This window comes from Leptodactylus fuscus, chromosome 3 (assembly GCF_031893055.1).
Source record: "Leptodactylus fuscus isolate aLepFus1 chromosome 3, aLepFus1.hap2, whole genome shotgun sequence".
Classification (NCBI taxonomy): Eukaryota; Metazoa; Chordata; class Amphibia; order Anura; family Leptodactylidae; genus Leptodactylus; species Leptodactylus fuscus.
The window spans coordinates 228,259,904-228,285,296 of record NC_134267.1 but is presented as its reverse complement, the minus strand read 5'-3'; the positions used below and the strand labels follow the sequence as shown (position 1 = coordinate 228,285,296).

At 42.6% G+C, this 25,393-nt stretch overlaps 2 protein-coding genes across 2 annotated transcripts in view; both read left to right on the top strand.

Annotated features, from left to right (window-relative positions):
• Positions 1-1,012: 1,012 nt before the first annotated feature.
• Positions 1,013-25,393, top strand: part of LOC142198294 (cytochrome P450 2C14-like) — a 38,350-nt gene continuing 13,969 nt past the window's right edge. Inside the window, exons 1-2 of the mRNA XM_075269264.1 lie at positions 1,013-1,077; positions 23,869-24,051. Of these exons, the coding sequence (XP_075125365.1) occupies positions 23,878-24,051 (174 nt within the window). The 5' untranslated portion in view covers positions 1,013-1,077; positions 23,869-23,877. The remainder of the gene's footprint in view (positions 1,078-23,868; positions 24,052-25,393) is intronic.
• Positions 3,234-14,836, top strand: LOC142198285 (cytochrome P450 2B19-like). Its single transcript, XM_075269253.1, has 9 exons — positions 3,234-3,452; positions 3,914-4,076; positions 4,761-4,910; positions 5,775-5,935; positions 10,621-10,797; positions 11,136-11,277; positions 13,146-13,330; positions 13,587-13,728; positions 14,196-14,836. Exons 1-9 carry the CDS (start codon positions 3,234-3,236, stop codon positions 14,372-14,374), a joined length of 1,518 nt encoding a protein of 505 aa, XP_075125354.1. The 3' UTR covers positions 14,375-14,836.

Genomic DNA, 25,393 nt, shown 5'->3' with positions numbered 1-25,393 from the left:
CTGAATACCACATTCCCCCATCGTCCTCACACAAAGTCTACACCTGATATAGTCCTCTGACTTGTCCACACACAGCCTACATGTTCTCTACTCTCCTGACCTTCCATTACACTCCATTTTCTGCAGCTTTTACACATTGTCCAGTTTCATCCTATATAGCTCCGCCCACAAAATAGTGTGATCCTATCCGAGAACGGCTCAAGGACCTGTGATTATGTCATCAAGGGTCCTTTAGTGTAGTCTGAACATAAATTTGCTCATAGTGGTCGTGAAGTGACATAATTTACCAGGATAAAAAGTAGTCTATGTTTTAATCAGGGTTCCAATCTATGTATGTGGCAAATTTCAGGCAAATACGTTCAGCAGTTTTTACGCGATTGAGGAACAAACACACACACATCCAAATGTTCACATTTATAATATTCGTAGGATATATACATATACATATATTTAGAAATAGGAGAATGTAGAGGGATTTGGGGGATAGATGGAACCCTGTCCTTGTATAGGCTTTCAGATGCTAAGGTAATTATTGATGGTGGCATCCGAGGGGTTAAGCCATCCTGGCTGTATAACTCTGCACATGGAGCAGACTCAGCAAATTTAACCTGTGGAGATTTGCCTTAGAGTACATGTATAACAGACATTGCCAAGAGATTAAAGAATGATTAACTTTGGTAGTATGTGCTTTTTAATTTCTCTGATTTTGGTGAAGGGGCTCCTAAGACAATGAGGACCCTTAATATTTACAGGTACAGTAGACCCCCATGAATTTTATTGGTGGTCCTCTGGCACCCCAGTCTGACATTGTGGTGAGATAAAAACAGAAATGACTGCTGAGCTTATAAAGGGTTAATCTACACACTGATAGAGTAAAGTTGTACCTTAGGTCATTGACACAATTTCTTGTCTGTTTCCAGTACTTTACTGTAGGGTGGAGCAAGGTTAGTCTGCATTGTAGTCACGTGGGTTAATAATTCTCTAAGAGCGTATAAGATGAGACTTCTCAGAACGAGAGCAGAAGATCAGAGACTGCTCCGGTGGATCACATAGTCTGAGCTCTCCAGACTGCAAAAGGTGAGACACAGACTTTCTAAAATTTTTACTCAAAAGGGTACCTGAGTTTTCATGAAAAGTTGAATATTTACAGGGTCTCGCTGGTCAATCTGTTCTATGACTGTATAAGCCTGTATACATGATATCCTAGCAGTTTTTCTACTGGTAATGTCTCCGCTTTGGCTGAAGCACATTTTGTATTTTACTTTGAGGCAGGGAGCAGTCTGCCCCTCTCCCCTCTCCATTATAGTTTGGGTTGTTTACATGCAATTCTTTTAGGAGTAACTGTACAAGAGCAAACAAACATAGAACTCCCAACAGTCCCGGATTCAGCAGGACAGTCCTGGATTCTGGGTCTTGTCCCACTGTCTCAGCTGGTGGGAGGTATATCCCTGCTTCAACTCATCTGCTCCCGGAGGATGCTCCATTCTCTGTCCACTGTCTGCTTCACCATTCAGCCCCTGTGTTCCTCTGGAGCTGTAGGCATCATGTGATGAAGCCACTCACATCGTGCTTGCAGCTCTCTGAAGCCTCTGGGAGCAGAGACTACTGACACTGCAGAAGGGGAATGAGGAGAAGTGAGTATTAGTGTTTTTAATGTTAAACTGTGGGAGTTACTGGGCAAGGACATTAAACTGTAGGGGAAGCTGGAGGGGGACATAAAACAGTGGGGGTCAATGTACAAGGACAATAAACTGGGGACAACTAGAGAAGGACTTTATACTGTGGGGGTAGCTGAGTGGGACATTAAACTGGTGGCAATTGACTTTCTGTCTTTGTTGCTAGGGATGTACGTCCCTAGTAAGAAACAGTGGCAGTAAGTTTAGGGAGATTTTTCAGGTAAAAAGTAGCAACATTTTTAATTAAAGTGTGTTACATTTTGGTCCAGAAACACATGGTCTATGAAATGACACTAAGTCGACTGAAAAGTTAGAGACTATTTCAATTAAACTTGATTTTTATTCACTGCATAATACAAGGGGAAACCAATAGGTAGTTAATGGGACCACTACCAAAATAAATGAATGTCCTTTAGATTGCATGGGATTGAGTTAATAATGGATTTGGTTTGTTATTAGACTTTACGGGGTTGCTGTATGATGAGCTATAAGGCACCAGTATAATGGCTCCTGTGCTATACGTGTGTGTCTGGCATCGGATTTCAATGCACGACCTTAGCTATTTAGGGTGCAGAGAGACATTTGTACATGTATCTGATGTCTAAAGAGGCTATAGACACCTCAACCACATAAGATGACACTAGTATTATAAATGACACATGAGAGGTGGGATAAATTACACACTGTACCCCAAGAGCTTCAGAAAACATCTATGTAACCAGGGGTGAACCTAGGGTTTGTGCCGCCTGAGGTGGACGTCAGAAAGCCTGGAGGGGGCGGGGCCGAGTGGAGGGGGTGGGGCCGAGCAGAGCAAGCATCGTTATCAGACAGAGAGCAGGCAGGGAGAGGACCTGCTCTCTGCTAAGCATGAGGGGGCGGCCGCTGGAGCAGCGCTGCGTCCACAGGGCCGCCCCAATCCACTGCTCACTTCCTGTGCCAGGCTGCCGAGATGGTGACACTAAGTCAGTCCAGGACAGCTTGTCCTGGACTGGCTTAGGTCAGCAAAAATGCCGCCCTCCCATGGGGCCCCGGCATAGCGCCGCCTGAAGTGGTTGCTTCAGGTCGTCTCATGGGAGGTGCAGCGCTGTATATAACAGTGTATATCAGAGATCACAGTATCGTGCAATGGAAAACTGCCACAATAAAGTGAGCTCTTATCAGCTGAGTACTGCAGTCCGTTACAACATCATCATCATCATCATAATCATAAATCCACAGACTAAGAACATTTATACAGGTAATGAAACGCCAGAATGACTCATAATATTCTTTACTATTGTACCATTTGGCACACACATACACCTCGGCTGCAGAACAAGAACTTGTGTTTGAAGTGTAAGGCTATATTCACATGACAATGTCCATTTCTCAGCCATGATAAATGAAGAAGTTGGTCTGTTTTTAACCACCATTTTGCAGCCTTTCCTTGTCCATTTTTTTTTTTATGACCAGGCGTTACCCATTTGGCATCCATTTTTAATGGACCCTAAATAAAAACTCCTCCTTGATGTGGAATGTTTTTAAATCAATAGTTATATTTGTGCTGAAGGATCACTCATGTCTTGTCTTCCTTTGCTAGGTTTTACAGAACTCTCCTTCATCATGGACCTGATCACGATTCTCCTTACAGTCATTGTCGTCTTATTTTTGGTCAAAACTTTAAAGAACCAGAAACAAGAGAGTTACAAAAGATTCCCGCCTGGACCAAAGCCTTTGCCGATTATTGGCAATGTTCTTTCACTGGACATGTCAAAGCTTCATAAAACATTCATGGAGGTAATGCAAACATTCTGTAGTAATACAATGTAGGGGAGCAACAATGTTTCTGGTCCAAGGAAACTTAAAGGGATAGTCCAGTGATTTTAAGTTATCCCCTATGAAGTCAAATGGTAGCTCCATTCCACCATACATTTTCTACAGGGCTCTCAGAAATAATCAATGTACTCGACTATCTTGGCTAGTGCCTTCAAAGTAGATGGGTAGTCACGTATGTGTGATCGTACAGTATATAATATAATGAAGTACTATAGTCTTATAGAGATTTATGTCTGAGTACTGCAAATATGACAGGCTGCCTATTAAGCTCCACCATGGGCAGAGCCTAATAGGTATCCAATGCATGCATGTGAATTTTGGTGGCCATTCTCAGAATGTTGGACAGAATGGTAAAGATGGACATTTACTGTAAGTTTTTCTCTACTATACAGTATATGTAATGACATATCTCATATTCACAGCTTTCCAAGAAGTACGGACCAGTCTTCAGTGTCCAGATAGGCCTGACAAAAACGGTTATCCTGTGTGGGTACGAAACTGTAAAGGATGCGCTCCTCAACCACGCCGATGCATTCTCTGAGAGGCCTGTTGTGCCTGTGACTGACAAAATATTAAAGAACCATGGTATTTATTTTTCATGCTTTGTCTCCGTTACACAAAACCCCACCCCCTCAAAAAAAAAAAAAAAAATCCATAAATCCATAAATTTTGGAAATTCAGCTAAAGTTCCCTTACCCTTAGTTCACATCTCCACACGAGTCATGCAGACAGAAAAGTAGATTGTGTACTTCTTTCTTGTCCCCATGTTCTGTGCGGAGATCTCACGGAAAGCACACGGACCCCATTATAGTCTATGGGGTCCGTTTGCTTTCACTGCACACCACTTGCAAATGCATTTAGTAGTCCGTTCGGGGGACTTCCCTGAACACATTACCAATGCAGATGTGAACGAGGCCTTAAAGGAGTTCTTTCACAAGGGACCTCGACTTGCCCCACTCAAGTTCTGCATAAACATTTTATAGAGGGAAGACCTATGTTGTGTACCCCTCTCTAATAGGTAGACTGGAGGTTCCCTGGAAAATCCTTAGAACAGACCATCAATGCCCAATCATGTCTTCCAACCAATGTAAACAGTGTGCTGAAGCCCTTCAAGCAGTTGCTACACATTGGTGCCCCACCAACCCAGTAGACTAACCTAATATTGATGCACTGTCCTAAAGATATTCTGGACAACTACTTTTCTGCCAGTAGACTTGTTTAAGAACCCATATGCTATAGGTGTCTATAACACGTTTTCATTTTTTTTAGGTGTTGTCTTTTCCAATGGAGAGAACTGGAAAGTGATGAGAAGATTTTCACTCGCCACACTACGAGATTATGGAATGGGCAAGAAAACCATCGAAAACAAGATCATTGAGGAGGCCGAATGTTTAGTACAGAAGTTCAAATCATATAAAGGTGAGCAGCCTTATTGAATTTAGGTTCTTTGGGCCCACTAGATAAAATGATTTAGAAGACCAACCCTTAGGTACCATATTGGCCTTCAGATTTGGTTGACTTCTTCTGGACCATTATTTCGTTAGCGTCTAGGTCCTCTGGAGGATCCTTTGGTAGTCTGGTGGGCCAGTCAGACACTGCTAGACCATCACTTTCCAGATTTACATATAGAGAAGTAGGAGGGGTAGAAGAGGGTAGCAGAAGGGTAACTTGAAGCTCCAGATCCCCAAAGCAGAAACTGTTAAAGTGTCCCTCAACTTCACAAGTAATTTAAAGAACTGGCCCCTGACATCCTTTATATAGAGCAGAAGGATCTTTTGGGCACTCTCAGTCTCCAAGACCTACCGTGTTGACGGCAAAAAACTAGTTTAACCCTTTGTTTTCAATGTACTTGATAATAATAGGATTGATTTCTATATGGATTACAGGAGAAGTTTGCTTGGCTTTGTCATGGAGACTTTCATGTGGGCCATCACGTTGGGGTTTGTACCTCCATTTTAGAGGGTCTCCAGTTTTTCTTCTTATCTACCAGTGATGTAGGGAAAGGTTTAAAGGACCATCTATCTTTTCTGAAGGCTGGAGGAAACCATTGGCTACATGTAGTTATATGGTGGTCGTTCCGATGAATTATATGCATGTAACACATGGGCTGTTCTACTCTTACAGAAGGGCTCTTCATTCTAGCTCATCCAAAGCAGTCTGGAGTGTGGGGCCATATTTATTTACAAATTTTGCTTACTTGTATAGCCTCATCATATTCCTCATGCTTTACATAGAATTATTTTTTGCTTTCTACTAAAAAATTTATATTTTCAATTTTTTCAGGAAAGCCATTCGATAATTTGATGACTATTAATGCAGCCGTAGCCAATATCATTGTGGCCATACTGCTCAGCAGTAGATTTGACTATGAGGATCCGACCATACTGAAACTTCTGGGTGTAGTCAATTCAAATGTGAAACTCCTGGGAAGCCCATGGATCCGGGTACGTCAGAATCGTATTATTGCATTTGTTATATTATATTTATTTTATTTTTATATTATATACTATGTTTATTATATTGTTTTCTAAAAATAATGGTTCCAAAAATAAACACAAACAATAGGAATAGAATATAATTGTCATTGATTCACTAGAACCCAATGTATCAAGTCAAACCAAAAGATAGATAGGTTAGGGTCACCTGAATCTGTGTCTCCTTGGAAATTGTTGTTTGTGTTGCTGAAAAATCAGTGTTTTGTCAATATGCAAATGAGTTTTTTGGATCAAAGGCATTGCCACTTTCCTCTATGGAACAATGAGATAAGCTCAGGGTTTGAGAGATTAAAAGATTTAAAAGATTAAAGAACTGGATTTAGCTGTTATATATAAAACATGACTGTTGGAAATTACCATTACACTTCATGGTAGTGTTGACTATTAGAGATGAGCGAACACTAAAATGTTCGAGGTTCGAAATTCGATTCGAACAGCCGCTCACTGTTCGAGTGTTCGAATGGGTTTCGAACCCCATTATAGTCTATGGGGAACATAAACTCGTTAAGGGGGAAACCCAAATTCGTGTCTGGAGGGTCACCAAGTCCACTATGACACCCCAGGAAATGATACCAACACCCTGGAATGACACTGGGACAGCAGGGGAAGCATGTCTGGGGGCATAAAAGTCACTTTATTTCATGGAAATCCCTGTCAGTTTGCGATTTTCGCAAGCTAACTTTTCCCCATAGAAATGCATTGGCCAGTGCTGATTGGCCAGAGTACGGAACTCGACCAATCAGCGCTGGCTCTGCTGGAGGAGGCGGAGTCTAAGATAGCTCCACACCAGTCTCCATTCAGGTCCGACCTTAGACTCCGCCTCCTCCGGCAGAGCCAGCGCTGATTGGCCGAAGGCTGGCCAATGCATTCCTATGCGAATGCAGACTTAGCAGTGCTGAGTCAGTTTTGCTCAACTACACATCTGATGCACACTCGGCACTGCTACATCAGATGTAGCAATCTGATGTAGCAGAGCCGAGGGTGCACTAGAACCCCTGTGCAAACTCAGTTCACGCTAATAGAATGCATTGGCCAGCGCTGATTGGCCAATGCATTCTATTAGCCCGATGAAGTAGAGCTGAATGTGTGTGCTAAGCACACACATTCAGCACTGCTTCATCAAGCCAATACAATGCATTAGCCAGTGCTGATTGGCCAGAGTACGGAATTCGGCCAATCAGCGCTGGCTCTGCCGGAGGAGGCGGAGTCTAAGGTCGGACCTGAATGGAGACTGGTGTGGAGCGATCTTAGACTCCGCCTCCTCCAGCAGAGCCAGCGCTGATTGGTCGAGTTCCGTACTCTGGCCAATCAGCGCTGGCCAATGCATTCTATTAGCCCGATGAAGTAGAGCTGAATGTGTGTGCTTAGCACACACATTCAGCTCTACTTCATCAGGCTAATAGAATACATTGGCCAATCAGCGCTGGCCAATGCATTCTATTAGCTTGATGAAGCAGAGTGTGCACAAGGGTTCAAGCGCACCCTCGGCTCTGATGTAGCAGAGCTGAGGGTGCACAAGGGTTCAAGTGCACCCTCGGCTCTCCTACATCAGAGCCGAGGGTGCGCTTGAACCCTTGTGCAGCCTCGGCTCTGCTACATCAGAGCCGAGGGTGCGCTTGAACCCTTGTGCACACTCTGCTTCATCAAGCTAATAGAATGCATTGGCCAGCACTGATTGGCCAGAGTACGGAATTCGGCCAATCAGCGCTGGCCAATGCATCCCTATGGGAAAAAGTTTATCTCACAAAAATCACAATTACACACCCGATAGAGCCCCAAAAAGTTATTTTTAATAACATTCCCCCCTAAATAAAGGTTATCCCTAGCTATCCCTGCCTGTACAGCTATCCTTGTCTCATAGTCACAAAGTTCACATTCTCATATGACCCGGATTTGAAATCCACTATTCGTCTAAAATGGAGGTCACCTGATTTCGGCAGCCAATGACTTTTTCCAATTTTTTTCAATGCCCCCAGTGTCGTAGTTCCTGTCCCACCTCCCCTGCGCTGTTATTGGTGCAAAAAAGGCGCCAGGGAAGGTGGGAGGGGAATCGAATTTTGGCGCACTTTACCACGTGGTGTTCGATTCGATTCGAACATGGCGAACACCCTGATATCCGATCGAACATGTGTTCGATAGAACACTGTTCGCTCATCTCTATTGACTATTACACTTCATGGTGGTGTTGACTATTACTAGAGATGAGCGAACAGTGTTCTATCGAACACATGTTCGATCGGATATCAGGGTGTTCGCCATGTTCGAATCGAATCGAACACCACGTGGTAAAGTGCGCCAAAATTCGATTCCCCTCCCACCTTCCCTGGCGCCTTTTTTGCACCAATAACAGCGCAGGGGAGGTGGGACAGGAACTACGACACTGGGGGCATTGAAAAAAATTGGAAAAAGTCATTGGCTGCCGAAATCAGGTGACCTCCATTTTAGACGAATAGTGGATTTCAAATCCGGGTCATATGAGAATGTGAACTTTGTGACTATGAGACAGGGATAGCTGTACAGGCAGGGATAGCTAGGGATAACCTTTATTTAGGGGGGAATGTTATTAAAAATAACTTTTTGGGGCTCTATCGGGTGTGTAATTGTGATTTTTGTGAGATAAACTTTTTCCCATAGGGATGCATTGGCCAGCGCTGATTGGCCGAATTCCGTACTCTGGCCAATCAGTGCTGGCCAATGCATTCTATTAGCTTGATGAAGCAGAGTGTGCACAAGGGTTCAAGCGCACCCTCGGCTCTGATGTAGCAGAGCCGAGGCTGCACAAGGGTTCAAGCGCACCCTCGGCTCTGATGTAGGAGAGCCGAGGGTGCACTTGAACCCTTGTGCACCCTCAGCTCTGCTACATCAGAGCCGAGGGTGCGCTTGAACCCTTGTGCACACTCTGCTTCATCAAGCTAATAGAATGCATTGGCCAGCGCTGATTGGCCAATGTATTCTATTAGCCTGATGAAGTAGAGCTGAATGTGTGTGCTAAGCACACACATTCAGCTCTACTTCATCGGGCTAATAGAATGCATTGGCCAGCGCTGATTGGCCAGAGTACGGAACTCGACCAATCAGCGCTGGCTCTGCTGGAGGAGGCGGAGTCTAAGATCGCTCCACACCAGTCTCCATTCAGGTCCGACCTTAGACTCCGCCTCCTCCAGCAGAGCCAGCGCTGATTGGCCGAATTCCGTACTCTGGCCAATCAGCACTGGCTAATGCATTGTATTGGCTTGATGAAGCAGTGCTGAATGTGTGTGCTTAGCACACACATTCAGCTCTACTTCATCGGGCTAATAGAATGCATTGGCCAGCGCTGATTGGCCGAATTCCGTACTCTGGCCAATCAGCACTGGCTAATGCATTGTATTGGCTTGATGAAGCAGTGCTGAATGTGTGTGCTTAGCACACACATTCAGCTCTACTTCATCGGGCTAATAGAATGCATTGGCCAATCAGCGCTGGCCAATGCATTCTATTAGCGTGAACTGAGTTTGCACAGGGGTTCTAGTGCACCCTCGGCTCTGCTACATCAGATTGCTACATCTGATGTAGCAGTGCCGAGTGTGCATCAGATGTGTAGTTGAGCAAAACTGACTCAGCACTGCTAAGTCTGCATTCGCATAGGAATGCATTGGCCAGCCTTCGGCCAATCAGCGCTGGCTCTGCCGGAGGAGGCGGAGTCTAAGGTCGGACCTGAATGGAGACTGGTGTGGAGCTATCTTAGACTCCGCCTCCTCCAGCAGAGCCAGCGCTGATTGGTCGAGTTCCGTACTCTGGCCAATCAGCACTGGCCAATGCATTTCTATGGGGAAAAGTTAGCTTGCGAAAATCGCAAACTGACAGGGATTTCCATGAAATAAAGTGACTTTTATGCCCCCAGACATGCTTCCCCTGCTGTCCCAGTGTCATTCCAGGGTGTTGGTATCATTTCCTGGGGTGTCATAGTGGACTTGGTGACCCTCCAGACACGAATTTGGGTTTCCCCCTTAACGAGTTTATGTTCCCCATAGACTATAATGGGGTTCGAAACCCATTCGAACACTCGAACAGTGAGCGGCTGTTCGAATCGAATTTCGAACCTCGAACATTTTAGTGTTCGCTCATCTCTAACTATTACTCTTCATGGCGGTGTTGACTATTACTCTTCATGGTGGTGTTGACTATTACTCTTCCTGGTGGTGTTGACTATTACTCTTCATGGCGGTGTTGACTATTACCCTTCCTGGTGATGTTGACTATTCTCTTCCTGGTGGCGTTGACTATTACTCTTCCTGATGGCGTTGACTATTACTCTTCCTGGTGGCGTTGACTATTACACTTCATGGTGGTGTTGACTATTACTCTTCATGGTGGTGTTGGCTATTACACTTCATGGTGGTGTTGACTATTACTCTTCCTGGTGATGTTGACTATTCTCTTCCTGGTGGCGTTGACTATTACACTTCATGGTGGTGTTGACTATAACTCTTCATGGTGGTATTGACTATTACTCTTCATGGTTGTGTTGGCTATTACTCTTCATGGTGGTGTTGACTATTACTCTTCATGGTTGTGTTGACTATTACTCTTCATGGTGGTGTTGACTTTTACCCTTCATGGTGGTGTTGACTATTACTTCTGTATCTCTTTAGCTATATAACAGTTTTCCGCTATTGATGGGCTGGCTCCCAGGACCTCACAGAACAATTTTTGGGAACATCAGAGAGCTTCAGAATTTCATAAGAGCAACATTTACAAAACAGAAGAAAGAATTGGACATAAATGACCAGAGGAATCTTATTGATGCCTTCCTAGCCAAGCAACAAGAGGTATAAATACATATTATTACTGCGGAAGAGCAAATTGATTTTTAATGAGTCAGATTCGCTATAAATTTTCCAAATATTTCAGGTTTGGCCAAACCAATGAATCACTCTGATGTCTCTTGATAGGCCCCAACCTTACTCTGCTACCACTGCCTCCACTCTAACACCACAGGGCCATAGTTACCTAGATATAATGTTGCTCCCCTAATACAAGCAGCCACGTATCTGCAGACCTGTACACTCCTTAAAATGTCCTTATAAAATGAGGCCATAATATTTGATGGACATGGACAAAACACCAATTGGTATTTAACATGATTTTCTTCCTGTGTGCTGTTTAGGGTAAGCCGGAATCGACTCAGTATTTCCATAATGAAAACTTGACCGTACTGGTAGCAAACCTGTTCTCTGCGGGAATGGAGACCACATCAACCTCGCTGAGATGGGGACTTCTGCTCATGATAAAATATCCAGAAATTCAACGTAAGAAATATATCTATAGCACTCAAGAAAATGTTTTACAAAAATATTCCATTACGTAGATGAAACCTGTTGTATTCCATGGAATTTTTTCATTTTTTAAAATTCATCTTACAGTATATTTATTGTTTTTGATGCTTTGTTTCTTTTCTGGAGCTATTCCTCAATGGTCCTGTCCTTCTTTTTTCATAGCAGAAAAGGAATGTTTTACAGTAATTCATCATGTACATCATCCACCCTATTAACTCATTTAGGTCTAGAAAGTCAGGACTAGGTATAATCAAACCAATTCTGATGGAACAGGATTGACTTGAATTTTACAAAAGTTTTGGATCAATCCAAACCCAAATTTTGGGGGTTTGTCAAAAACAAAACACTATACTCTGTAGTCTCATCAGACCCCAGTGTATAATAAGCGGAGGCCTTGGACAAATGAGTAAACATAACAGTTATACTCACCTTCCCTCACCTCTCCTAAGCAATCCTCATCCGTTCAACAATTGACGATCTAGCCTCGAGGGTCACCACTGAGACCTGTGATTGGGCATCAGCAGTCACGTGGGGCATGCCTAGGGCCAGGGGCGTGACTTGAGAGGGTAACCTCTGGAGCCTTAGGGGACCCATAAGCTTGCCACCAATATTGTGATTTGAACTTCCATCTGGCCCATAAGCCAAGGAGACCGACAGATTATCCTGACCATATAAGGCTAATTAAACTCCTTTGCACCCGCAACCATCACTATCAAGAATTCACTGTAGCGATGACGTAGGGGGCTCCGAACAAAAGACTGCACCAGGTCCCACAAGACTTTAGTTACGCCACTGCCTAGGGCACATCTCATTGGACCTTCACTGTTCAGACACTGATTGGCCATCACAGGCCAAAAGTCAGGAATACTCGGGACTTGTACAGGGACTCTGGGGTGGATTCCCGGCTGAAAGAAGAGATGAGCATACCGTGTTTGTTATTTTAAGCCTCTCTCAACCTATTTTAAGCCTGTTTTTTTTATTTCTATGATCTGACTGCAGGGCACCCAACCTTGGCTGCCGGTTGGCTTTAGAAACAAACATAATCCTCCCTTAGATGTGCGGAGTACAGTTATGATGCTATGTCCTTTCTTTAGTTTGTTTATTTTCTCTTTATTTTCTTAGGCTGGTCTTACATGACCGTAGTTTTACACCGCAAATGGTCCGCAATTGCGGGATTAAAATTGCGGACCATTTACGGTCCCATAGTTTTCTATGAGGCCTCTTACACCACCGTAGTTTTTGTCCGTGGTGTGGTGTGCCTCAACCGTGGTCCGGACAGTATACCGCATGTCCGTAATGGCCGTGTTTTTACGGCACGGACTGTCCCATACAAGTCTATGGGCGCGTGCAGTTATGCGGATATACACTGAACATACATTAGTGTATATCCGCAATTGTGCATGTCAACATGTGTGTTTTTTGGTGTATTTTGTTGTTTGCGGATCCGCATAATACTGATACACACGGAAGGTTGCGGATGCCCTTCGCGGCTTTGGTTGGGCACGGACGTCTGTGGAATGAGTTTTTAGAGTGAAATTTGTGTTGCGGATCCGAAAATTGCGGAGCGCAAAAACCATTACGGTCGTGTAAGACTAGCCTTAGTTTTCATGTTAAATGTAACAGAAAGTGACCAACGTCCAAGGATGGAGTTCTCATTAAAAATTATCCTGCTCTGTAAATATACATTGGCTTAGGTTTAAGAGGTAGAAACGCCCACCCTTAAACAGACCATTTTTTGACACATACTGTATTTCCCCTGAACGTCTTCTTGTTCTACAATCCTTTGGTGACCATCTGTGTAGACCTAAATAATAAGAGACATCTTTTCCCTTCCTTGGCAGAAAAAGTACATGATGAAATTGAAAGAGTGATAGGATCGGCTCAACCTCAGATGGAGCATAGGAAGCAAATGCCATATACAGATGCCGTCATTCACGAAATTCAGCGCTTTGGGGATATTGTCCCAAATAACCTTCCACATGCAGCAGTTGAAGATGTCACCTTCAGAGGATATTTCATTCCAAAGGTAAGAAACCATTTTACATTGGCTACCACCAAGCTGAGAGTAACACAAGTGGGTCATGTACCCATTGCTGAGTATTAGTAGATGTGCAACAATTCTCTTTTTTTGTCATATATTTAGTTATATCTTATTCTTCAATTCCTTGATCTGTAATACTGTTCTAGACTTCTTTCAAAAGAGCAGTGGGAGCCTTTATATATTTTAAATTTTTTTTATTTTTTTGATCATATAATGTATCTAAATTATTTTTTCCTTCCAGGGCACTACTGTCTTCCCAGTGCTGCACTCCGCACTCAGAGATAAAGCTTACTTCGAGAAACCAGATGAGTTTTATCCAGAACACTTTCTTGACTCTAAAGGAAATTTCAGAAAGAATGAGGCCTTCATCCCCTTCTCGATAGGTAAGATTTATAGACTGTCCACATTTAGTTCAGGCTGCAGTGTCTTGCAGTAGTTCACATTTAGTTCAGGCTGCAGTGTCTTGAAGTAGTTCACATTGAGTTAGGCTGCAGGGTTCTGCAGTAGTTCACATAAGATTTTCACGCTGCAGAGTCTTCGCAGTAGTTCACATTGAGTTCAGACATACAGCCGCCCATATACACAGACCCGTAACAACGTGTGAGACCCATACCCATTGTTTTTTTCTTACATATACACCTGGAAGTTTGTCCAAAGTAGGTACAATAAGGCCAGATTACAATTTTATAAAACGATCCTATCTCTCATGCAACCATATCAATCCAAAGTTGACCAAAAAAAGGTCTAATGCTTTATATCAAATATGTATAAAATCTTCCAGTATATCCATGAAGATGTAATCTCATGTTATCAGGCATCTAATATTAATTTTCTCTGTTATTCTTTGTAGGTAAAAGAAGTTGTGCTGGGGAAACCTTGGCTAAAATGGAGCTATTCTTATTCTTTGCAACGCTGTTGCAAAATTTTACTTTCCAGCCGGTACCTGGAGCCAAACTGGACCTTACTCCTTCAGTGGGGTTTACAAACTTCCCCAAACCCTTTGAGATCTACGCCATACCTCGTACATAGACAATGCTTAATGTTAATGACGGGATGTACATGTTGGAGGGGGGGTAGTTTACTGGTGTAAGTGGTTGTTTACATGGAACATCTTTGTCGCACGGCCCTTTTTCGAGGTAAAGATTGACCACATCCCATATTCTGCCCCTCACTTGCCGCTTTCTTCAATTGTGAAACAAGCAAGACAGACATCGTTGCTGGGTGGAGGTGCCTTGGCCAGAAAAATCTACAGCAAAATCGTAATAATTTGGTTAATAGATTCTTCTCCATTGCATCTGACCTAAGTTGTTTAAAGAAATTCTCCAGCAGATCTATCTCATGTACGCTAATTTAACTGGAATCTATTGTTCCCTGTTATCAGTTACTTCAGGTTGGAGAGAGGATGAATTTTTAAGGGTTCTTGGTAGATAACTCTAAATTGCCTAAATAGATGTGGTGTTAAATGGTAAACATCTAGCCACCCGTACCCACCTCTAGGGGGAGCTCCTTGCATACTAATATTAATAAGCTCAATGTATACAGTAAGCCTCAAAGCTCCCGGAGTGGAGACTGTAGGCAGCTGGAAAGGGGGCAAAAAACACTTGTATTGTCCCTTACAGGTATGTTTATCATATTCCGAAACTGAAATATATTAATTATATGTGGAGAATTTTGCTCAATGTGAATTCTTAAAATTGTACAAATGAATATATCTTGTATATAGATTTTTTTATAATAAAAAATTTACAAAAGCTACCAACTCAATCCTCAGTAGTATTATTAACTTGGAAGAAAAAAATAATTTTGCATACCTTTTTAGACACCAGAGTACACTGTCTACCAATAAGTATTCAGACACTTGTGGTAGAATAGAAATACAACATGTATTCCTATCCAGTAGTTGGTAGACCCCAGCAGATGCTTCCTTATGGAACAATACAATACTCCTGGATGCCTGGTGACACTCCTGGTGTATGTGAGCCATCGGTTGGGTGCGTAGGCTTGCCCCAATACTTCTGTCTCTTTATGTATTCCCAGACGACAGACTGGATGATGTTGAGATCAGGGCCATATCATCACTTCCAGGAATCCTCCTCTAAAGGGCACCGTTCCCTTTGTCACTCAGATGAAACCTTGTCACTCTTTGTCCTTTGTCTTTGCTCTTGTACCACCCTTGCTACCTTCCAGGAAGGGAAGTTGTATAAAAGGACAAGAGGAGGCCATAATGGTGTATGTTGAAAAGGGCACCGTTTAACATTTGATGCCTATGCCAGATGTTGAGCCTTGGTGTTAGGTAAGACCGATCAGCGCTAAAAATCGTGCTGGTAAAGCATATGTGTGTCTGCAATATAAGAGGAATCCCGCATGAAGAGGAGCCCATGTTAGTCCAGGTTTAGTGTCCCATTTGTCCTGTCATAACGCAATCTGTGGCCGCATTAAAAATAAAAAAAACTTCTATACTTACCTAGAAATGAGACCAGTGAGTCTAATCAGAGTTATCTCTTGTGCTCTTGGTACAAGTGTAGTTCTTAAATAAAGTCGAAGATATACACCTTGGCTTTACTCCATATGGGCCTAAGGACTGACGCATGCACACTAAAGCCAAGGTGCAAGCAGGACTTTTCTTTCTGCATTTTTCAGGCAGATACCCATTGGACCCCATTATAGTCTATGGAGTCCATGTGTTACTGCTTTTTAAGCAAATTTGGTTTATGTTTTTCTAGTCCCCCAAGCAGACCCGAAGAACAGAAACCCAAGTGCAGATGTGAACCTAGAGTTATTGACATAAACTTGGGTAGCCAGACCATTAAAATGCTGGGGAAGAGGAGCTGGGAGGCCCCCATACAAAAATAGTTGGTGTATCCTGCCAAATCACCAGGTTTGCATAACTTTACTCTTAAATATGTGGCGGCCTTTAACCCCTTCCCGACATCCGCCGTAATAGTATGTGCTGCCGGGAAGGACTTCCTGCAAACCACCATAGTACTACGGCGGCTGCATGGTGCGCACACAGAAACTGTGTACGCACCATGCCCTGTGGGTGTCAGCCGTAACCGCTGAGATGCCGGCGGTAAAACACTGACCGCCGGCATCTCCGGGGATCGGGTCATAATGGTGCCGATCGACACCATTATCAGATCACTGCTTCAATTCCCCCATGGGGACAGAAAAAAAAGTGATAAAAAAGTAAAAATAAAAAAGTTTAAAATAAATTAGAAATAAATAAAGCCCCCAAAATCCCATTTTCCCATATAAAATGTTTCTTTATGTAAAATAAAGAAAAATAGAAAAAAAACATTATATATTTGGCATCACCGCGTCCATAATAACCTGAACAATAAAATTAAAACATTATTTAACCCGAACGGCAAACATCATTAAAAAAAAATTCAATAAAAAGTAATCAAATGGTCAGATGACAGCCAAAATGGTACCAATAAAAAGAAGAGGTCATCCCACAAAAAAAATAAGCCCTCAACCAGCTCTGTCTAGCAAAAATTAAAAATGTTATGCCTTTCAGAAGATGGCGATGCAAAAAATAATAGATTTTTTTCCCTAAATTGAATTGTATTCTGCACAAATAGCAACGCATTAAAAAATCATATAAATGAGGTAATGCCATAACCGTACTGACCCGCAGAATAAAGGTAACATGTTACTTATACTGTACTCTGCACGGGGGAAAATAAATGCTAAAAGCAATGCTAGAATTGATGTTTCCTTTTACATCCCACCCAGAAAGAGTTAATAAAATGTAGTCAATAAGTTACAGGCCCCATAATGGTGGCATTGAAAAGTACATCTAATGCCACAAACACCAAACCCTCATATGGCCACATTGCCAGAAAATAAAAATAAAAATCTAGCTTGTACAATGTGAAGACAAAAACCCCAAAAGTCGCCAAATCATTAGGACATAAGTGGCTGCGACTAGAAGGAAGTGTGTAAGCGGTGCGAGCGTTTTCAGGGGACCCCCCATATTTAGAGCTTATGAGAGATAATACACCAGCGCTGATCCCCCAGAATGCCCCTCTTCCCCATCCGTGTCATAGGAGCTAGTGGGAAAATAGAATGGGATTTGGTGTACCCAATTTACTCCGCACAGCTTACACATTCATTTCGGGGTTACTAATGCTCACTATATCACTTGATAAATTCTTTGAGGGGTGCGGTTTTCAAAATGGGGTCACTTTCTAGAGGTTTCCACTGTTTTGACTTCTCAAGGGCTTTGTAAATGTGACATGGTTCCTGAAACTGATCACAGCCAGATCTGCCCTCTAAAAGCTCCTTGGCGCGCCTTCCCTTCTGCATCTCGCTGTACGTCCATATATTAGTTTACACCCACAAGTGGGGTACTGTGGTAGTCGGGAGACGTTGCATAACATATTGTGGGATGCGTTTTCTCCTTTAACCCCTTGTGAATGTGCAAATTCTAGGGCTAAACGAAAATAGTAAAATAAATTCAAATTTGAAAATTTCACCTCCATTTTGTCTTAATTCCTGTTAAGCACTTATTGGGTTAAAATACTAGGCATATGTTGCTTTGGCTTATTTAAGGGGTGCAGTTTTGAAAATGGGGTGATTTATGGTGGGTTTAATACAAAGGTCTTTCAAAACCCCTTCATAACTGGATTAGTCCCGTAAAAAATGGGTTTTAGAAATTTCTTGAAAATTTTGAATATTGTTGTTTCACTTGTAAATCTTATAATGTCCGTAAAAAATAAAAGGGCGACTAAAGTTTGATGCCGACATAAAGCAGAGATCTGGGACATGAGATTTATGATATAATTTTGGCGGGCTGACTATCTGTATGCAATGTACATCATTTCAAACTTTATAAAATGTATATTTTTCTAAATTTCCACCAAATTTCCTATTGTTTTCATAATTAAACACAAAACATATCAACCAAAATTTACCACTAACATGAAGTACAATGTGTTACGAAAAAACAATCTGAAAATCACTTTGGTAAGTTAAAGCGTTCCAACGTTATTGCCACATAAAGTCACACATGTCAGTTTTGAAAAATCGAGCTTGGTCAGGAAGTCAAAAAGTGCCATCGGCGGGAAGGGGTTAAAGCCAGTGGCATAACTACCACCATAGCAGCAGAGGCAGCTGCCACAGGGCCAGGGACATTAGGGGCCCGGTGACAGCCGCTACCACTGCTATCATTATACACTCAGGGGTCTTTTCGGGGGGTCTTTTCGGACCCCCGAGTATAACGATTGGCAGACCGGGAGAAGTAAGAAACATAAAAAACACTGTTAATTACCTCTCTACAATCCTGCCAGGCCTCCTTCCTAGTTGTCTGATGTCACATGAACCCGGCCTGCGTCCCGGGTCATGTGACGTCCGACGTCATTGAAGAAGGACGGCAACGGAGGCCGACAGGCTGGGGGACAGGTAAGTAACAGTAGTTTTTTATGTTTTTATTCCTGGGTCTCTGATTATTATACTCTGGAGTCTGAAAAGACCCCAGAGTATAAGAATTGTTTATGGGTGTCAACAGTGGGACATAATACTGCATGCAGGGGCCACTATGGGGGATAACACTGTGTGCAGGGGCCACTATGGGGGATAATACTGTGTGCAGGGGTCACTATGGGGGATAATACTGTGTGCAGGGGCTACTATGGGGGATAATACTGTGTGCAGGGGTCACTATGGGGCATAACACTGTGTGCAGGGGCTACTATGGGGGATAATACTGTGTGCAGGGGCCACTATGGGGGATAATACTGTGTGTAGGGGCCACTATGGGGTATAATACTGTGTGCAGGGGCCAGTAAGGGACATAATACTGTGTGTAGGGGCCACTATGGGGGATAATACTGTGTGCAGGGGCCACTATGGGGGATAATAGTGTGTGCAGGTGCCACTATGGGACATAATACTGTGTGCAGGGGCCACTATGGGGGAGAATACTGTGTGAAGGGGCCACTATGGGGGATAATACTGTGTGCAGGGGCCACTATGGGGTATAATACTGTGTGCAGGGGCCAGTAAGGGACATAATACTGTGTGCAGGGGCCACTATGGGGTATAATACTGTGTGCAGGGGCCACTATGGGGGATAATACTGTGTGCAGGAGCCACTATGGGGAATAATAGTGTGTGAAGGGGCCACTATGGGGGATAATACTGTGTGCAGGGGCCACTATGGGGGATAATACTGTGTGCAGGAGCCACTATGGGGAATAATAGTGTGTGAAGGGGCCAGGATGGGGCATAATAGAGCGCGCAGGAGTGCATAGAAGGGAGTTGGTCGAGGTCTTCGGTGTCAGTATTGGTTGGGGGGGGGGGCATGTCAAACGTTCGGCACGGGGCCCCGTCATTCCTAGTTACGCCACTGGTTAAAGCCATACATGATTTTGTGAGTAACCTGTGTGATGCAGTAAGTATCTCCTGCAGAGCATTACAGCCGCCCAGGGACAGCTCAGTAATAATATGGTATTATACAGCAGTGAGGAAGGCGGAGACCTGTGTGATGGAATATATAGGACTAACACAGACAGTAATACAAATAGACAGATACAAAGGTCAGCGGAGTTTATACTCCGGAGAAAAGGTGACATGAAATATCTAAAGGTACATAATAGCGTCTTGTAGAGGAAAGGTGATGTGTTCCTCCATAGGGAGCAATATCCACTTGTTATAGTAATGGCTACAGAAATAACATATTCCCATTTGGTTGTAAACTTACTGATATTTTCTGCTGTTTCACTTGAGCCATTCTTGTTGTCCATCATAAGACCAGTAGAATGTCTTAATGATAGACAGGATTGTCTAATAATAGACATTGGGACCCAACTGACCAGGGGGGCTCAACTACTATCAGCAGAGGTCCGCCGATCGGGGTCCGTTATTAGGTGATGGTATTATACTGTATGGGGGGCACTAACAAGGTATTATACTGTGTAGGGGTAGGTAATGGAGAATTATACTGTGTGGGAGACACTAAGGAACATGATACTGTGGGGAGCACTAAAGGCATTAGTTCTCTCCTCACAGTATAATACATTATTATTATTATTATTATTATTATTATTATTATTAATGAGCGAACAGTAAAATGTTCGAGGTTCGATATTCATTTCGAGTAGCCCCTCAATATTCAACTACTCGAATTGAATATCGAACCCTATTATAGTCTATGGGGGGAAAATACTCGCTTCAGGGGTAGGCAACGTTCGATCAAATTATACTTACCAAGTCCACAAGTGAGGGTCGGGTTGGATCCTCCGAGAAGTCTTCTCCTTGCAGTGTCCCCGCGGCGTCTTCCGGCTCTGAATTCACTCTGCCAGGCATCAGGACTGGGCAGAGCCGACTGTGCATGCCCGCACTACAAGCGGACATGCACAGTTGCCTATGCCCAGGCTCGATGCCTGGCAGAGTGAATTCAGAGCCGGAAGACGCCGCGGGGAAGCTGCACGGAGAAGACTTCTAAAGGTAGAAGAAGAACCAGCGTTGATTGGTCGACTGTATAGCATTCGGCCAATCAATGCTGGTTCTGCATCAAACTTTTACATTCAAACAGCGAGTGGTACTCGATCGAGTAGGAGTATTTCGAATACCTACTAGTACTACACGCTCATCTCTAGTGATGAGCTTTTATAGGGTTAACCTAGAGAATAGAGTAAACACTGCTGTTGCGTGGTGGGGTGGAGCAGGTTCTCCAGGAGTAAAGTATTCATTTGTATTGTAGTCACGTGGGTTAAACACCCTCCGAGCATAAAAGCAGAGAATTTACAGGGCGAGGACAGAAGAGCAGAGACGGCCTGGGTGGATTGTATCTGCTGAGCTCTCCAACAAGTAAGATACAAGGTTTCTAAAAAAATGTATTTGAAATCAGATGTGACTCTTCTTGGCTTCATGATACAATGACAGATCATGGATAGAGCTGCACAGGGGTCACTACTATTGGGAAAACCTACGTACTGTCTATTAATGTGCGTGGAAGAGACTGAGCCCAACTCAATTGCCTTAATAGATTTCACTGCAAAGTCAAAGCTCTAGTGGGTGCAGAGGGGCATTTGCATTGATCCTCTAACATCTATGGTGGGGAGGGGGGCACAGTATTATAAATTAAACTGGGAAGATTTCAAAATACATACAGAAGCAACTTCTCAAATGCCAACACTTAAACTTTATTTTTCTAAAAACCTCAATTTTTTATTTTATTTATTTATTTTTTATTTAGTCAATCGTTTTCAAAGCTCTTTTAGAAAACCAATTTTTCTTCAAATGATTTAGATTTTTAGTTGTGGAGAGAATTCTCGGGACCTGAATTTACCCTTTGTGTGGCAATTCTAGAAAGGACCTCAAACGTTACTGATTAACCCTGTAAGGGGGTTTTGTACCGTTAACGCTCGGTGACTTTTTTCATATTTTCCTTCCCCGAATTCCAAAATTTAGAGCTTTTTTTTCTGCTGATATATCTTAGTGAGGGCTTATTCTGTGCATGACAAGTTGTAGCTTCATTTGACACAGTTTTTGGGTACATGGGTTTTGATTTTGGTTACATTTTGGGGGGTTTATTTGAAAAAAATCAATTTTTTTTTTAAAAAAATATGTAGATTGTGAGCCCCATATAGGGATCACAATGTACTTTTTTTTCTCCTATCAGTATGTCTTTATAGAATGGGAGGAAATCCACACAAACACGGGGAGAACATACAAAATCCTTGCAGATGTTGTTCCTGGCGGGATCCGAACCCAGGGATCCAGCGCTGCAAGACTGCAGTGTTGCCCCAAAACTCACAATTCTATCAAAATTTTTTGCATTTTTTTGCATTTAAAAATGCCATGTCAGATTGACCAATTCCAATTACAGTGATACCATAATGTTTTATTATGTTTTAATGTTTTTGCAAATAAAACATCACCGTATTCTAACACCGATAACTTTTTTACTATGTAAGGACTCTTTATTGGCTGGGCAAGTTGTAATTTTTATTGGTAACAATGTTTGGCATGTATGACTTTCTGATCACATTTTATTACTATTTTTTTCAGTAGTGACCAAAATAATGTTAAATTGCATGTTACAGTATATTTTTCTATGGAGTTCAATATACAGGATAACATGTAACATGTCTATGTGGAGGACTGACCTTACCTCTATATTTCTGACGGCTCTCTCTGAGCAGACAGTATAGAATTTCCCCTTTACATAGATTGTTCTTATCTCTGTTTCTAAGTGACATGGTATATTAGAGATGACAGTAACAGGCAATAGATATGAGATAAGTTGAGTCGTATATTATTATCCTCATCCTCATCATAAAACCTCAGGGTGAGCACATTCATACTTAAGGATCAAGATTCGAGATGAGCGAGTAGTATTCTATCGAGTAGGTATTGGATCGAATACTATGGTATTCGAAATACTCGTGCTCGATCGAATACCACGCGGTAAAACCAGTAAAATGTGATTCCCCTTCCACCTTCCCTAGCGCTTTTTTACACCAATAACCGTGCAGGGGAGGTGGGACAGGAATTAGGACAACGTAGGATATGAAAAATACGTATACAGTCATTGGCTGGCTAAATCAGGTGACCTCCACTTTATAAGAATAGTGGGCATTAGATTCGGTTCAGATACGACTGTGAAGTAGAGAGGGGTAGACGTTCTGTCAGGGTTACCTAGGAATTAGCATTATTTAGGCAGAAATCTTACACCAAGAGCTCTTATAAGAGCTAAACTTCGATCTACCACTGCTTGAAGATTGTATATACACCATCTGTATATATACTCCATCTGTATATATACACCATCTGTATATTCAATCTTTTTGCAACTAATTTTCCCAAAAGCATGTTAGATTCCCCCAGACATGCTTCCCCTGCTGTCCCAGTTGCATTCCAGAGGTGTTGGCATCATTTCCTAAGGTGTCATAGTGGACTTGGTGACTCCAATTGCTCGAATTTTGGTTTCCCTGCAACAAGTATGCTTTTCCCCATAGACTATAATGGGATTCGATATTCAATCGAATAGTCGAATACTGAAGTTCTACTCGTATCGAATATCGAATATTTCACTACTCGCTCATCTCTAATCAAGATATCTATGAAACTTTTGACTGATACTCTGTCTATTATGATTGTCTGCAGAAGCGGAGGGGTTTAATACGATGTTATTCCCCACTATGGGCATATGTTGACCAAAGCCTCTTAGTTTCTGAGCACCAATCTCTGACCCCCAAAAACAAGAAGGGGTAAAAGAAGTAGAGTAACACAACTGCTGAATCAGACTACTTGGTGAAATTTTTGGTGCAGGTGCAAATTTTTAAACCTAAAATCTTACTGACTGGCATGGATTACATTTCTGGAGCAGGGGAACACCCAAGATAAAACAGAATTATTAAGAGACCGGAACCTCTAGGCACTTTTCCTTAATAAAGTATGTTGCAAAGTTTTTCACTTCCCTTGCACTGTAGGGTTAAAAATAAAATAAAAGTTTACTTATACTTTAAGTATTTGTACAGAAACATCACTCTTGTCCTCTCTTCCTTTTCTAGATTTTCACCATGGATCTGGTCATAGTTCTCTTATCGGTTGTCGTCGTCTTATTTCTGGCCAATGCTTTTATGAAACAGCAACAAGGAAATTACAAAAATTTCCCACCTGGACCAAAGCCTTTACCGATTATTGGGAATTTCCTGGATATCGACATGTCTAAACCTCATAAAACCTTCAAGGAGGTAATAAAAAAATATTGAAATTCTGATCCAGTGTCCACATAACATTAGTTAGGAGCAGCATGATGTACTAGTTTGTCTGGTAATGTGCTGGACTACTTGATGGATGACCCCATTAAAATATCCCTTGTTGGGTTATGTTCTTGCCCATCATGTGACATACGTGGTACCTCCATAAATTAATAAGGATAACTCGTTGCCATATTTGCCACACTGCAGTAATATTAAACAGTCCAGTCACATTCATGTGACCTCCTGTCAAAATCCAGAATAACCACCTTTGGCAGAGCGGACCGCAGAGAAATGTGCAGGAAGTGAGGGGACGTTGTGATGATGATCACTGGGATGTTGAGCCATGCCGACTCCAGTGCCGTGGCCAGCTGTGCTAGGTTACACGGTTGAGCATCCATGGCGTGAACAACCCGATCGAGGTGGCCCACAGATTCTCCATTGGGTTCAAGTCTGGGGAATTTGATGGCCATGGGAGTACGGTAAACTCATCCTGGTGCTCTTCGAACCATTCACGTACACTGCAAGCTTTATGACACGTCACATTGTCCTGCTGGTAGATGCCATCATCCTGAAGAAAAACAATTTGCATGTAGTGGTATAGATGCATACTGGTGTTCGTCCATTGTGCCTTCCACAATGATGAGTGAACCCAAATGGCTGATGACACGTGCCTTCTGCAATCGGTTATTTAACGTAGGCGGTGGTCACATTAATATGACTGGACTGTGAATATTAAAATGGCAAAATATATGCTCTGTATTCTTCCTAGTGAACATTTATGTCTGTTAAATTGCTTATGGGTCACTCTACAATGGTTAGGAAACCAGAATTACCAGAATATCCCCTTTAGACCCTTCCCGACAATCAAATCGGCCAGTGTCTATTGTTTTACATAGCCGACATCTGGCAGAAGTTCAATAATCGGAGATGGCTGTTATCAGAGACATTAGCCGAAACGTCTGAAAGGTCATTCTCAGGGACAAGGCTTCCTCCAAACATGATGAAATTTCAGGAGTCTTTTGGTTTCCATAACCTTCTTCTGATGGATTCCAGGTTGGTCAAGGCAAAGTTCCTATTGATTACTGTGTCAAGTAGGGTTTAATAGAAGCAAATAGATATCACACAGACTGCGGAGCTACAGTATTAGAGTCTAGGGTAGAAGCCATCTATTGACTGTAAATTCAATCCCCACAGAGGGGTAAAAAATAACTTAAAATAAAAAGTTTTAAACAGAGAATGAGAGAGAGAGAGAGAGAGAGAGAGAGAGAGAGAGAGAGAGAGAGAGAGAGAGAGAGAGAGAGAGAGAACGATAAAATAACCTTTCAGGATTTGT